A 15,440-nucleotide genomic window follows, 5' to 3' on the forward strand; every position below is an offset into this window, starting at 1 on the left:
AAGGAAATTCCCAATAAGCAGTATCCCATGCTGTTTGTAATAAATCAACTGCTTTTGATCCCATCAAAAACCTGGAAAAGCTAAGAGAAAATGGTTCTTGTATTCTTCAGGGATTATGTATTCTTGCTATTTTTATGATTATTGTTGTCATCTTAGAAAGTTTGTATAGCAGTCCTTTTTTGTTGTCCTAGAAAATGCAATGCCTTCCAGTCAAAGCAGGAGGGTGAAGAAATTGTTTTGCTTTGCATTATCTGTGAAACATAACACATGCTCTTGCTGCATGCTTACTGCAGAATTAAATGGCATCCTCTGGGAGAGAGCTCAAAAACAAATGGATCCTTCACAAAAATCAATAGGCTGGGATTGCTGCTAGGACAGCTAATGTCCCTTACCGGTACCTTTTTACATTGTGTCCTCAGCTTTGGAATTAAATTTGCTTAGCTCCATTAGAGTTTTTCATTATTATTATTATTCCTGCCATGTTTCTCCCAAATCACACCTGAAAATGTGAGCATGCATGTCAGAGCACTTAGCAGATCCTTCTAGTAGAACAATGGAAAACTTGGAATATTAAATGAAATTAGGCTATATTTGTTAATGATTATTTTCCACTGATTATAGAGCATGCTTAGATCTATAAAAAATAAGTAAAAACACAAGTGGAAAGAAGACAGAAAATTAATAGCTAGCTCCTAGAAGGTTTTCTTTCATTAATATTTTTCCTTCTACCCCTAGTACTGGGGCTTCTCAGTACATTCCTGTTTGGTATGAGTCACACCGAGAAGGAGGACCTGAAATAACCAGCTGTCACTGCCTTCTGTTAACTCTGAAAGACTTTCTTGCCCACCTGGACACTGCCGGGCCAGTGAAGTGTCAGCTTTTTCGGTTTTGCTCAGGGCAGATTCACCTATTACCAGGGAGGCTGCTTCCAAGAACCTGCCAGTCAGCGTGGCAGAAGTTCACCAAAGTCCTCTCAAGGGCACTGGACTCTGACCTGGGAGCAAGTTTTTGGCTCCTGGGGTCACTCCTCCCAAGCTCTTTTCCACACGGCAGCTCCCCAACACCATTTTGATGTGCGGCATCGCACTGACCTCTTGATGTCCACTCCCCGCTGCCCTGGCAGAGCCGGCATCGGGCATCAGAGCGGGACCAGCAAGCTCTGCAAAATGGGCCGGCACTGTGGCTCAGGTGTGCTTAGACACTGAACCAAGGTGAGCAAGGAGCCCAACTGCCTTCAGCACCCTCCGCTGTCACTGCCAAGAGATGGGCACTGCAGACCATAAGGCACGAAGAGTCACTGCTGAAAGCAAGTATCCCTTTCTGTACAATAGTAACATAAAGGGAGTGGGGAGCAGCCGCAGTCTTAGCTTAATGCACCTGGCTTGCATCCCTGGATAGCGGTGAGCCAGGGCTCACGTGGAAACGGCAAATGCAGTGGCAATCTATAACATCAATGGCAGGAGAGTGGCCAGGGCAACTGCATGCTCATTAGTCTGACCTAGAAAGCTTACAGGGCACTTGTCAGCAGAGAAGGTGGTTAAAGATATAGGAAACTAGAAGAAAACTCCACATCTCTTTATCAAAGGAGCTCATGCCAGACTGGAGGATAGTCTCGAGAGGAAAGAAATGCTGTATAGCAAATCTAATTGGACTTCAGAGGAGCATCTCACCCAGTGCCACGAAGGAAACAATAACTTACGCTGGAGGAGATGGCAATTAATAAAAGAGCCATGAGGCAGTCAAAGGGGAGACAGTGTGCTGTAATGCAAAAGAGAGTATCCAGCCAGGGAGAGCTCGCTAATGGGAGTTTCTAAAGGGTTGGTCTTATGATCGGTTTTATTTTCAGGTTTTTTTAGGGACCTGAGCACAACCTGTCAGAGTAGCATTTTAATGGCTTTTGCAGCACACACAGAGCTGAAGTGCATTGCTCATGAATGGGAAAATCAGAGTATCGGAGAGAACTGGGTGACCTTGAGCACCGGAGAATTGATTTGCAGTGAAATGCAACAGCCCAAAAAGAGCAAAGAAGTCACTCATGTAGAGATTAATAACAAAAACATTGGCTGTTAAATGGCATCTCACTGGTTAGCAGAGAAGGGAGAAGAAAGTTTCTGGGTGTACTAGGCATAGGACCAATGAGGCGGTAGTTGCATCTTTTCTGGAATACTTTGTACAGTTTTCGTCCCCATAGCACAGAGCAACCACATCTTTCTTGGACTGTGTTCAGGGAACAGCTACAGGACAGTCAGGGGAAAAGAGGACATTTCTTACTGAGGGCCAAGACAACTTGGCTTTCTTAGTGTAATAAAATGGATGCTGAGAGGAGATATAACATCTCTTCAGAAGTACTGCAGGAAGCAAACTTGGGAGAGGAAGAAAAGGACAAAGCTGGCACTTACATAAGTGCAATAAAGATAAATTTAGCTTGGAAACAGCCAACCAGTCTGAGGGTTCTGAAGTGACGACCTGGAAGAGCCTTTCAAGTTTTGTGTCCCAGTGTTTAATTGCAGAAGTAAAATTTACTATTCAGGTAAAAATGGCAAAGGAGGGATTGCAGAGTATTTACAATGAACGTTAGTTGATTTATATTCTGTTTACAATTGCTTAACTGCAGTATGCACCAGAGTAGCTATTAGCAAACAAAATCCTTTGTACATGGAGATACAAGGAGAGGCCACTGTGATAAATAGAAAAATGAAAAGTAATGCACAATTTGCAAAGCATGGCATTGAAGACCTGCGCACTCTGGTGTGGGTATGTGCATCAAATGAGGTGCTCATGGGCAGTGTAGTGTTAGATGACATCTGATTTTTCAAAGGCATAGCTATCGTCTCATTTGAGCAAGTATTGTCTGACCTTTTAGAGAGATCATTTAAATGTCAGTGTCTCGGGCACTTTTATAATATGCACCCAGCAATGCCTAATTCCAAAACTAGGTGAAGGATGACGAGAAGTATTGACCAAACATAACTGTTATTAAATATATTTTTCTGCTTCAGTTTTACTTCAACTTTTCATAAATAAATGTATCAAACTGCAGTTAACCTAAATCATTATTACAGCCTTAAACTTTTGAAATTTTAAGTATCTTGTGCTTCCCACTCAGTTAGAGCTAGTAAATGTGTCAGAACAAATCAAGAGTGATTTTATGTCATTTTGCACTAGTATTAACTTAGTCGTAACTGATGAGGCTGTAGCTACTGATATGTAGTGGCAATTGGGCTTCAGAAACTCAATTTATGTCTTTTTTAAAGGGCAAGAATCATACTATCACATTTGGGATCAGACACTTTGGTGACTGTCTAACCTTTTGTTACTGGCTTTGGAATAGTGGTGTCATGGATGGCCTGCCTTTATGGGACTACACCAAAAAACAGAAAGGAAAATTCAATAGGGTTGAAGTTATTTGTTCATTTTTTTACCTGTTCCAGTAATAGTTGTCATTAGTGGTAAAATATGCTCTTACTTCCAGTTTGAATATTACTGCCTTCAGACTATAGCCACCTGATTTTGTTAAATGCTTGCACTGATAGATAAAAGAGCTTGTTAACATTGGTAATGTCCTCTTGTAGCTAACTACAAGTTATTATCTGGAAAGACAAGGTTAAGGTACCTCTAAACTTCTCGAAAGACACTGGCCTCCATTTAATCTTTCATTGCAAGGCATGATTTCCAGCTTACAAATAATCATTGCTGCATGGTTTCCAAATTCAACATCTTTTATTTTAAAGCCTGGTCACCAGAACTGAACAGAGCAGTGGTTTGGCCATTACTGTAGGTAAAAAAACTGCAGCCTCTGACTTCCTAGTGAGTAGCCTTCTGTAGGAAAAGAGGTATCTTTCAGCATCCTTAGGACAAGTGGTAAAAAATATCATTCTGGTATGAAAATGAAGCCTAGCAATGTGATGTATTCCAAGTATGGTAAAAGAAAAAGGTATTTCAAAGTGTACATCTCTATATGTTTATTTATCTTTAAGAATGGAAATTGGAGTATACTAAAATGTCACATGAGAAATTATAATTAATCAGTGGAAGTGTACAACTTGGGTATTTATCACAGCATTTTTTTTAAATGGAACTATAACTTTTCTTTTCCCTCTTACTTAACACTTGCTGTTACACAGTATGTTCTGAGTTTGGGTTTTATTTGCTTGAAATACCTGTTGCTTTGTATATAAAATGTAATATCTATAAATCCAATGTTCAGAGAAAATATTGATAATTTTGCTTGCTACAGGGAAAAAAAGAAAGACCTTATTTCCAGCTTATTATAATTTATTATTACTAGCTACGAGTTTATCTGCTTATCATCTACTTGTCCGCAAACAGCTCTGAATGCAATAGATGCATGTTGACTACTGTTCAAAAATAACTATCGTTGAGTTTCCTTTTATTAATTTAGATGTTAGGATAATTTCATCTCTTTTTCTTCAAGTTATAATTTACCCTAGGTTTTTCTTACAGACCTTCTACTGTCCTGGTCCCTAATTCATATGTTCCAGTGAAACATTCCAACTTCTTTTTCTTTCTGCACTGGACCTGTTTGAACATGCCCCATTTCACCTCTGATTTCATTTTGCAGAATCTCCTTTGTGCCTCAGTACATCCCTTAGCCCTATTCCTCTGCAAACTTCTAGAAGCTGCTTCTCTGTCGTATAGTTTATAGCTGTGGCATCCAAATACCACAAGTGAGGTGTCCACAGACAGAGCCCAACACATTCATCTTCTCTAAGTTCATTTTTCCTTAATTTTTTTCTTTCTTCCTCTTTCTTAGGTTTACTTGCCCCAAGAACATGCCTGCATTTTTACCTTTCCCGCTCACTTCTCTTCCACTCCCATGACAAGGTCACAGTAGAGAAGGTTGCTCCTTTAGGAGAGGACCTTATTAAACTTGGTAGGCACTAAATGTCAGTCTAGGATGCTGTCTGGGCTCTTAACCACAACTCTTTTGTGAACCCTTCCTGCTCCCTGAAGTGGAGAGCATCACCTCAGCTTTTGTTAGCCATAGCTTATAGTTGTTTTGGCACATAAACAATCTTTCACCAAACCTAATCCAATTACCCCAGGGACCTGCAGATTAGGAGAAAGAATTCAGAGAGGAGCTTACAGAGATATGGGGCTTCTTTTCACTGGAGAGAGCTGCTAGTGTGTTGTGCCTGTCTTGTGGCAGTTATTGCCTATCCCAGGCATCATGCCTCATAGATGTCAAACACCAAGATGACAAAAGACTGGACTGCAGTGGTAAAGTATGTAAAAAAATGATGAATCACAGAAATGTTAGAAAATGCTTCTTGCTTTTAATTTGAGGACCAGGCAGTAACTCAGCATGGCTGGGAGGACTCACATGTTTTGCCATATTTGTGGTACAGCAAAGTGAGTCATGGACAACATGCTTCTCAAACTGGCGAGCTTCCCAGCCTCATCCCTGGTGTCTTCCTGATGTCTCCCTGTTCCTACTGACCCTGCCAAACCCCATGGCTTGAGCTCAGCAGAGCCTGTGCTGCTGCAGGTCATGGACCCCCAGGCTGCAAACCATCTTCCTCAGCAACCAGTGCTATCTGGCTCTGCAATCTTATATATCCTTGATAGCAGTGATTTGCCTCATGATCTCCACTTGTGAAAGCCCTAGCTGAAACAAAGAGTATTCCCCGTGACTCCTTGTCACTTATTGGAGATCAGTGGTGGGAGACAGGCTATAGACAAAGTCAGTCTGTGAAGGAGAGAGTAGCTTATCTTTGTCTGAAACAGAGCCAAGGACAATATATCAATGTCCATACATATTTAACTCTAAGGACTGACTCAGGATTTGTCATGCTGAAGTGTAATTTTGGAAGTTGAGGTATGGAAGTCATTTTTCTTCAATAAAAGTAGCTGCTATCAGAAGGTGGTTGGTAGCCCTGTTGCTTTGCCTGTATTTTTGCTGCTTGTAGAACGGTTAATGCAATACTTTGCTGAAGTCTCATGTAACGTTGTTATGTTACCATGACACACATACGAAAATAAAAGCACTGTTGTCAGGGTGATGTAGTCAAATTATTACCACCCTGTTTTTCCAGTATTCAGTTAAAAAAGATGTAATTTTTTTTTTTTTATGTTTTAACTAAAAGTTGTAATGTTATTTTAAGTAATGGAGAAAACAATAGCCAAGTGATCATATGTAAATTCATATAAACAAGGTAGTATGAATTGCATAGATAGCACTAAAATAGATTTGTCTTTCAGGTTCTGCTAGGGACAATGGTGAGAAAGGAGGAGAGGGTTTTGTAATGATGAGAACCACTTTGATATTATTACTTGAAATAGCTACAAGCAGAAGACAGATAATAATAATCTTCAAACTGTAGAGGTTGAAAGCTCCGAGAAGCCAAGAATGGCTGCAGCTGCCTTGAGTGATGGTGGAACAAAGCCATATAGTTGTGAACAGTTTATGCAGATGAAATATAATCACAGAGTCAAAACGTGCAGTCATCAGGTTTGAGATCCAAGAAGCAGGTGGTACACATCTATCTCAGGGTTTTGGAGGGGTTCCCTGGCATCAACCATCTCAAAGAATCATAGGCTAAAGAAACACTTTTGATGTCTACAATTAGATAACACAAGGGGACCGTCACTTCAAACACAAAATTATTCCTTGTCTACGGTCTTCTCCAGACATTGAATGAGGCAGATTGTTCCTGTTTTAAAATAATGCCTCAGAACTCAATGCCACTTTTTTCTGGACGTGCTAAATGGAAGCTAATGACAGAGAGGAAATTATTTCCAAGTTTTGCAACTGGCAACCATTACCAGAGGATCCATGAGCTTTTCAAATCCATTTTTATGTACTTCAAATCATGGCTTGTCAAGAGCTGGGCAACCAAATGTGTCGAGAATGTGGCCAAGGTAGCCCACTGTTCCTGAATTATTTATGACCTGATTGTAGCATTTGCCTATCTCTTTACTGTTTATAAAAAAAATCTGCATTAAAAATTTCACCAATGTTTTGCTTCTGTATTCCTAGAAGAAAATGACCCCTTTAATTATTAATGTTTTAATAGCCCTGCCGTTTCAGTGGTCACTTAGTGACACTATAGTGTGATGGGGTTTCTTAACTTCTACTAATCTTAAGTACTGAAGAAATCACTACAATTTTCCTGCCTCAAATTTGAGAGAAAGGAACGTTTTAAGGAAGAATAAACAGTACCAATATTGAATAAACAATCCTGTGACTTTTGGGACATTTGAATATTTTTCTGTAGCAAATGAAAAACATTAAAATACCATGTATATAGAGTCTGAACCTGAAAGTGGCTCTGTTCCTTCTTGACTAAAGGAGAATTTTATTGATGAATTAGCAGATTATGTGATGAATTTTCTCTTTTGCATTCCTAAGAAATAACTGAATATATGCATATAAGTATGGTCCAATGCTGCATTGAGTCTAGAGAGCATCAGCTAAGCAGGTACCCTTCCATTTTCCTTTTCAATCACCAATTTAAAAAATGCATAGCAGATACTGAGTCAGTGTAAAATGGTGAGCCCAGGCATTGATCCATCTTCTTTAAATCCTTTCATTATAAATTCTGTTATTAGAAATTAAAGTCTTGGTGTGCTGTCACTTCAGTCCACTTTCCTTACCTGCCTATTCATGCCGATCATTAGCTATTCACTGCATGTGTGTGTTTAATAACCATTCTGTAATGCTGCCTTTTTTTTTCCATTTTTCATGGTTTAATTATTCCAGTTGGAAATGAGTAAAACTGCCAAAAGATTAAAGAAATGGCTTCTTTATAATTTAAGTAATGATTGCCCATCACTTATCAGACAAGCGGACTGGGATTCCGGTGACCACATGTCAATATCTACAATTTTGACATCTGTATCTACACTAGTCCTCCCAGGCTCCCTTTATAGACAACGGGGAAAAAAAAGCATTTTTAGGATGCAGTGTCATCCCAAATTGAGCTTCTGAAATAGATCAGATGATTTGCACCCTAAAAATGCTAGGTTTAGTTGACTGTAAATGAAAACAAGAGTGACTAGATTAGATGTTTGCTTTGTAGATGTCCAAAGGTAGATGAGATGAATCCCATCCCTGTGCTCAAATTAATCATAAATGCCATGCAGTTTTGTGCGATGACACTTCTAATGTGAATGCACTGTGGCTGTGTTTTTTGATGTAAAGGACATTGTGCCATTCAGTGCTCTGCACAGATGAGCAAGTCTTGTTCAGCCCAAGCACCAAAAGCGGTACAGTCATGTTAGGACTACATTTCAAATGGATTAGATTACCCTGCTTTTCACCTTGGCTAAGAAGTACCAGTGTATTAGCATGTCCACATTCTTTCCAAAACGGATCTGTTTGGGGAACAGCATTAATACTCTGATTGTAGACGTACAGAGGTGGTGTTCAATATTTGTGTTGGAAGATAAATGTAAGGAACAGATTAGGTCCTGCTATGCAAAGCAGCGTATATCTCATTACAAATAATAATAATACCTATCCTTGCCCCAGCAAGCTTACAAGGAGCTAGTTTATAAACAATGAAAATGGAGGAACCTGGATGCAAGTAGCACTGTTTAGGAATGACACATGGTAAGGGCCTCTTGCATTAAAGAGGGTTGCAAAAGGTGACAGATGTTGAATGCTGAGACATTTTTTAGGTTCTGCAGTTAATTTAGGACATTGCCTTAATGGTGACTTTTCCTGTGGGTTTTTCCCCTTAGGATGATTTCCAGCATGCAGCCTCAGAAACCAACTGGGAGTCAGTCACAAGCTCTGTCTCAGTAAGTAATTTGTTAATATCTTGCCCATGGATGGATTGATAGGATGACTTGAATTGAACTCACTAAAATGGCACCTGCACAGAAGAACCATGTATTCACCTTTGGCAGAGGGTGAAATAAGTGTTTATCCAACTCATACTGGACTTAAGTAGTGTGTTTTTAAGGATAAAAGATTCAGGATATGCCATCAGCTGTTGTAACCACATGAGATGATAGCCACTGGGAAACATTTCTTGCTTTCAAACTCATCCTGCCAAGATGAAAATACAAAATAAACTCCTTAAAATTTTCAATTCTAAACTGTCTCAACCTAAATAGAGGACTATAAAATGAGGACTATAAACAGGCTGGCAGGAAAATGGATCTAGCTTTTCATTGTCAATACTGAGATTTTTTTAAGTATTTGTAATAAAATATTATATCTGAAGTCTCCATATTAAGTAGTGAAATGCAACTTAGGAAAAAAAAAAAAGAAAGAAAACAAGTAATCCAGTATAAAATTTTATTTTTCTCTTCATCATATTTGATTTGTGTCATTGGCCAAAAATCTGTCCTCTCTTTAATTTCCCAAGTTAAATTCTGGGGAATTGCAATGTAGCATCAGAATTTGTAATACGGGCAGTCCGCTTCTGTGTGCACTGCTGGCTGGTAAGCACCATGTCACAGCTCTTATAAACGCCTCTTAAAACACATGAGACAAGGATAAGCGCTCAAAGCAGACTTGAGAGGAATGCTTGGAGCATTCATGGAAGAGGGTTTAGTGATGGCACCTTTGTTACAGTCGCTGCCAGCAGTTGCCAGTGGAGGAGCAGTAAATAAAATATGGGTAAATTCTACTGATTAGTGTCCAAGCCAGGCAGCGAGTAGAGAGAAAATTCTGTATTGCCAAAATTAGAAGATGTTAAGCCAATCTCGTGTTTATCTTTGAGTTTGCAAATAACACCTGCCCTTCATGATACGATGCATTGATAGCCTTGAACTAATTGTGCTGAAAGTCCTGAGTAGTAGCGTTAGCAAGGCTGAGATCTACTGGATGTGCCAAGCAGGAGATGCTAAAACAGTGTTTTACTGAAAGACATAAACTCATTTTTCATTCTAATATGGGGTTGGAAAAAAAATCCATGTGATTGACAGAGTATTTTGTTTAAAAATATGGTAGGCTGATGTTTGAAAATGTAAGCCTAGGGCTCCCTCATCAGGTAACTATGAAAATGAGATCAAGTATATGGTAAACGCCATGTTAGTTATCTTCCTTAACATCATAAGGCGTACAATACGCCAAACAATAATCTAGTATTCTTTTCATATCGAAAAAAAGTTTATTTATCTTTCATATCTATTTGTTTCTGAAAAGTTGTTGTTAATGTGTTACAGGTAGGGAAGTTCAGTACAAATATTACAGGTAGCAAGCTGATGCCCAAGATCACATGGAAACCTACAGTTAAACCTACAGTAGCAGAACCCCAGTTTCATTGGTTTTCCCATGCCATCCCCTATCTAATAAAACATACCTTCTTCCACTGGGCATGCATTGCACCCGCTAGGCCTTTCTTATCCTCAAGGAAAATAAGGTAGAGACGTTGAGTATTTTTTCCCAAAGGCACCAAGGAAAAAGTCTGAGGACATCCGAATTCTTCAGGAGAGAAACATTCAGGGATTCTGCTGTGGTCCTGAGGGGCAGAAGGAAAAACTCAGACCTGTCAGTTGCTGACAAGTTGACATACTGTTCTGCTGATACTCAGTTAGCATGGCAGATCTAAGTTTTGCCCCTCAAACCCACAGGCAACCCAAAGACTCATTTTAGGATCTGGATACATTACAACTCTCAGAATGGAAATTTGAGGGTGAGCAAATTTATTCTTCCTTGTCTGATGTCATTATCACAGAAACATATTTCTTGTGTTTTTTTTGTTGTTGGGTTTTTTTTTGTCAGAAAGCTAAAACCAATACTTCTGCCCTTAAACCAGCATTGCAAACACAGAAAAAAAAAAAGGAAACAAAATTCCATTATTTGTTAAGTAATGTTATGACCAACAAGCAACTGTGGTGCACATTGAACTGCCTGTCATCTTCACAATGCAGTTAGAAAATATAAAAGAATGGGACAATAGAAATTAAGGGTAAAAGCACTGACAAAAAATATACCTTTGTGCCCCATGAAATCATAAATGCATTCAGTGCTTTTAAGAAACGTAAAAGAGGTACATAATGTGGAAAATCTTTGCTCTTCACTTCTTCTTGCATCTCACTCTTCCTCTTACCCTCTCTTTGGATGTGATCTCAGAAGCCAGATTATGATGAGCACAAGCTCTTCTAAAGCTAGCGCCGTGTTCTTGGCAGGACAAAAGACAGGCAGTTGGGTTGGCAGCTTTGAAGTTGCTTTTGGGCCTGTCACATGATGTCGCTGCCAGTAGGTTATCTGAGCTGTGGAAATAATTCCTCTTGACTTGGCTGTCACTGAGAAAAAGTTAAGCTTTCTTCTGTGTGTGAACGAGGTTGCACAAATCTCTTGCGTAGGAGATTTTATATGAAAAGAAAATGGGGAATCCCTGCTGCCTGTATGAGTTTGAAATGCCCCACAAATTCACAGCCCGACGTGCAGTTCTGTAATGAAATGCACAGTTGAACACGTGAAAAAAAACTCTAGCATTGTCTAAGCCACACACCTATGGCCTGATTTTTATGCTGCTGTTTCTTCGGCATCCTTGCACCATCTCCCTCACTTTTGAAAGGTAATCGGGGACTGACATTTCCCTGTTGGGCTGCAGTCACAGACGAGCCATGAGTTCCACTGAGTTCTCCTCAATAAGCAAGTAGCATCTGGGTGCATTTTTCTTTTGTAACCTCAATAACTGCATTAGCACACTGCATGATACTCACCTACAGCACAGTCTTTCCTGCAGCATTGCTTTAGGTAACAACGCTCTGTTCACTTTGCTGGTGTGAGCTTTTCATCTCCTGGGTCTCCCATCTCTTTGACAATCTATTCCAAGCCACTTAGAAGTCAGGAGAGATGCTCTGAGGTATGCTTTCCCTTTTAGTGGGTCATGAATTTTTACAGCCATCTGCACTGTGTCTTATTTAGCACTGCATGGTGGAGGCATTGCAGTCACAAGTGGGCCCTCTGAAACTTCTTGTGCTGTTGGCAATAAGCAGTAAAACGCATCTACGCTTCCTTGACCGCACTACTGTAATGTTTTCTATTTCTTCTCTTTCTTGTTTTTAATAATTTCGACTGTCCATACATCCAGCAAACATATGCAGTAAAATTAAAGGATTATTAATTTTGCAATGTAACTTACAGTTAAAGATAAAAGTTTTATTTCAAAAGACATACATACTTTAAAACTATTTTAGTAAGCGCTGAAGGACACTATCCTACAAACAAGTGAGTAACTTTACCCAAATAAGTTGGCCTTTCCGTCACTACCCAACTGAGTGAAGTTAATCACAAAGATTAATAGTTTAACATATACGTTTACTTGGGAGATGAGGCAAAAAATTATTTTGGGGAGCCGTTAATTTTAAATGGCCTATTTCTGCTACGTTACTTCAGAGCTGGGCTTTCATGAGAGAAGAGGGTTTTCCCCCAATGTTTTAACTTTTAAGACCAAAATCCAAACAGAACTCTTGTGCTGTATTATGCTTCTTGTTGGACAAAATCAGTTATTTTGATTGTGGTTCTTCAGAAAGTAACGGATTTTCATTAATAATTTTTCTTGCACATATTTTACATATACTATGAGGCTTTGTGGTTGGAAAGGGGGAAAAGTGATATCAGGGTAGTGAATATTGTGATTCTAAATAACGATTATTAAAAATGTTTAAAGTCCTCTCCATTAAAAATGAAATTGCTGCAATGTTTCTGTCAAAGTCAATTTGTGCCACAAGTTCAGTGGGAACCAGATACACTCAGAGAACGGTACTTGGCCCTTCCTGGTTGGAAATAACATTCTGCTTGGTATCATGATATAATTGTGAGGATATCACTGTGTTGGTAATCCTAATATTCATTGTTATATTGCTGATAGCCAAATATCACAATTTTTCTGATTTGCTTAGTAACTTGTATTTTTGGTAAAAAGGCGGGAGAATTGCCATTAGTCGGTATTTCATAACACATTTAATTCTTGGGAATAAAGGGCCATCTTTTCAAGTCTTTAACGAAGCCAAATTTGTTGTCCAGATTGACCAGGGAAGAAAAGACCATCTAGTGGACTTGTTGCCTTTGTCTTTCTCTGCTGTGGTTTCTGATCTGCCTATTATGGATTTACCAACAGAGCTGGCAGAGCTGTGAAGGCATCACCCCCGCACCACAAGGCACCTCCGTTGTGTGGTCATGGCCATCACAGTGGTTTCAGCAGAAATTTCCATTATATCTTTGTATATGTGCAAACATTGTCCCCTTTGAGGAGTGGGTGTCCATGTTGACAGTCCAGCAGTGGCAGTGCTTCCACTCCCTGCATCTCCTCTGGGATTTGCTTGGGAGTTCCTTGATGTTTCATCTTCTTGCAAAAGAAAATACAGGCATAACAAAGCCTGATCCAGCTAAGGACTTCAAAAGATGGCCCAAAGTAGCTGTTTCAGTCAATAATGAGACAAGTTTCTCAGTAACTGTTTTCAATTGTTTTAAGTGGTGCTGTAATTCATTCCAAGTGCACTGAGATGTATGTCACTCTTAGGGGGTATCCTATCCCTCTCCATCAGTGACTGACTCTACGCTCACGGCAGAAGCACTGGATCAGACCATTGCTGCGTTTGACACGGTGGAGGATCTGCTCAAACACTTTAACCCAGACTCCTGGCAAGAAGATCTTGAGAATTTGTACACAGACAGTGGTCACCACTATCGAGGCAGGAGCTACCACGACAGGAAGTCCAAAGGTAGGAAAAGACACTATACACATACTTTGGGGCAAGACCAGGCTATTCCTTCACTCCTCACAGAAATGTCCATTGGTAAGGTATTAGATTCTGATGCCTGTGTTCCTATTGGAGCCACAGGGCAAGCTACTACCTGTTAAAACCAGGGAGAAGTCATTGATCTTGCCTGAGAAATCAGACTGAAAACTGTCCCTTGTTATGATGAATTCACAAATAAAAACATAGGCCCATGTGTAAAGGACAGATGGTTCTCAGCTTCACCCTCTTAAACATTGCTTTGTGTGTAAGGCATGGGGCTCCTAATTACCTGCACTATCATCCTCCTTTAAATACCCTGCTTAGGGATTGTTCTCTGTTGAGTGAGGAATAATCACTTTTATCACATTGTGCTTAGGGAAGCATCTGGTGCAGACACCTGTATGTGCAGCTGTTTTTTTAGGATGGGAACATCTCACTGTTTTTCATTATGTTGGTGGGGAACATTATTATGGTTTAACATCTTTGTCTGTAATTGAGCAAAGCACACATTTCTGGGTTATGTTTCTTGTTTCCTTCTGTTAGTTCAAATCATCCACCAAATGGTAAAGCAAAGGGATGTTAAGCTAGCAGTACAAACTCATAATTATAAAGAAACACTATTTAGAAGAGACAGTCATGCTCTGGGGTAACCATGCACTGAAGGGCCTGATGAAATTGCCCTTTATGTGCAAGCACAGATCTAGGAGGTCTGTTAGGGTTCTGCAAGATGACAATTCCTGTAGTTTTCACAGATCTGGAGTGAAACATTTTATATGAGTTGTCTTCTTAATATTGTCTTCCATTTCCAAGATATGTATTCATATGCATTCTTCTTTATAAATACAATGCCCAAGTCAGAGTTCTGATTCTGTGCAATCTACAATTTATTTGCATCTCAAATCCCATCCCCATTATGTTAAGTGTGTGCTAAGCAGGGAGAGAGGATTTCAATTCTGTTTGTAACTTACTTGCTATCAAATGATGAGGCTTTAATGTGCTTTGATCTGAAAAAAAGATATATAGGCTGCATCTGTATTAGGAAAAATAGTGTCAAGGAGTGTTCCCAGGCTCTGAAATCAAATCATCGTGTTGCTAAATTGTCAGCCTGGTCTCTGCTTAATTTTGGCCCAGGCCAAGTGTCATTCTTGGAGGTCGTTGCTGGGCAAAACCAGGAGTACACAGAGGCCAGCTGCCATTCCCGGTAGGCAGTTTGCATGTGGCCACCCTGTCCTGGAGGGTAAGAGGTTTACGATAGGGATGTGTGCTGTCCCATGGCTGTTGACCTTTGTGCAGGAGAATGACCTCAGGCACATACAATGCATTAGCAGATACACAGCCAACTTGGCCTACAGTTTCCAAGGCATGTTGGCTGTCTGGTTTTGGGCTCAGCACTTCAAAGGAACCTGTGATAAAGCCCTGAGCACCCATCCGGTGAAAACTGAACCCCTTTACTTTGTTCCATTTTTGCACATCAGAAATTTCAGGCAATCACAACAGACCATGTTTTGTGAAAAATGTCACCTGACTGCCGCTGCATTGCTTCTGAGATCAGTTTGATCTCATTTAGGGGTCTGTGAAACATGAGCTGTGTGTCTCTTATTCCCAGGCTGGGTTTGGCACTGATAGACATGTATACAAAAGAAATAAAGTGTCTGTTTTGATTTTAATAGCAGCTGATTGGAAATCTGGATCCTGTACTGGTTCTGCTCTCCAGATTTTATTTGATTCTCAGGTCATATTTGGCCTAGTACCCCATATGTTTAAATGACGAC

General features: G+C 39.9%; 1 protein-coding gene across 3 annotated transcripts in view; it reads left to right on the forward strand.

Moving 5' to 3' along the window:
- PDGFD (platelet derived growth factor D) overlaps positions 1-15,440 on the forward strand; it is a 147,511-nt gene that overhangs the window by 105,392 nt on the left and 26,679 nt on the right. For 2 of the 3 annotated variants that reach the window (XM_009476846.2, XM_087758989.1), the window contains exons 4-5: positions 8,707-8,766; positions 13,449-13,650. In XM_009476846.2, coding sequence (XP_009475121.1) covers positions 8,707-8,766; positions 13,449-13,650 — 262 coding nt within the window. The remainder of the gene's footprint in view (positions 1-8,706; positions 8,767-13,448; positions 13,651-15,440) is intronic. The other variant, XM_087758990.1, reaches the window with a different exon arrangement.

Source organism: Nipponia nippon, unplaced genomic scaffold (assembly GCF_047370975.1).
Source record: "Nipponia nippon isolate SJK-2023a ecotype South Korea unplaced genomic scaffold, ASM4737097v1 scaffold_2, whole genome shotgun sequence".
NCBI lineage: Eukaryota > Metazoa > Chordata > Aves > Pelecaniformes > Threskiornithidae > Nipponia > Nipponia nippon.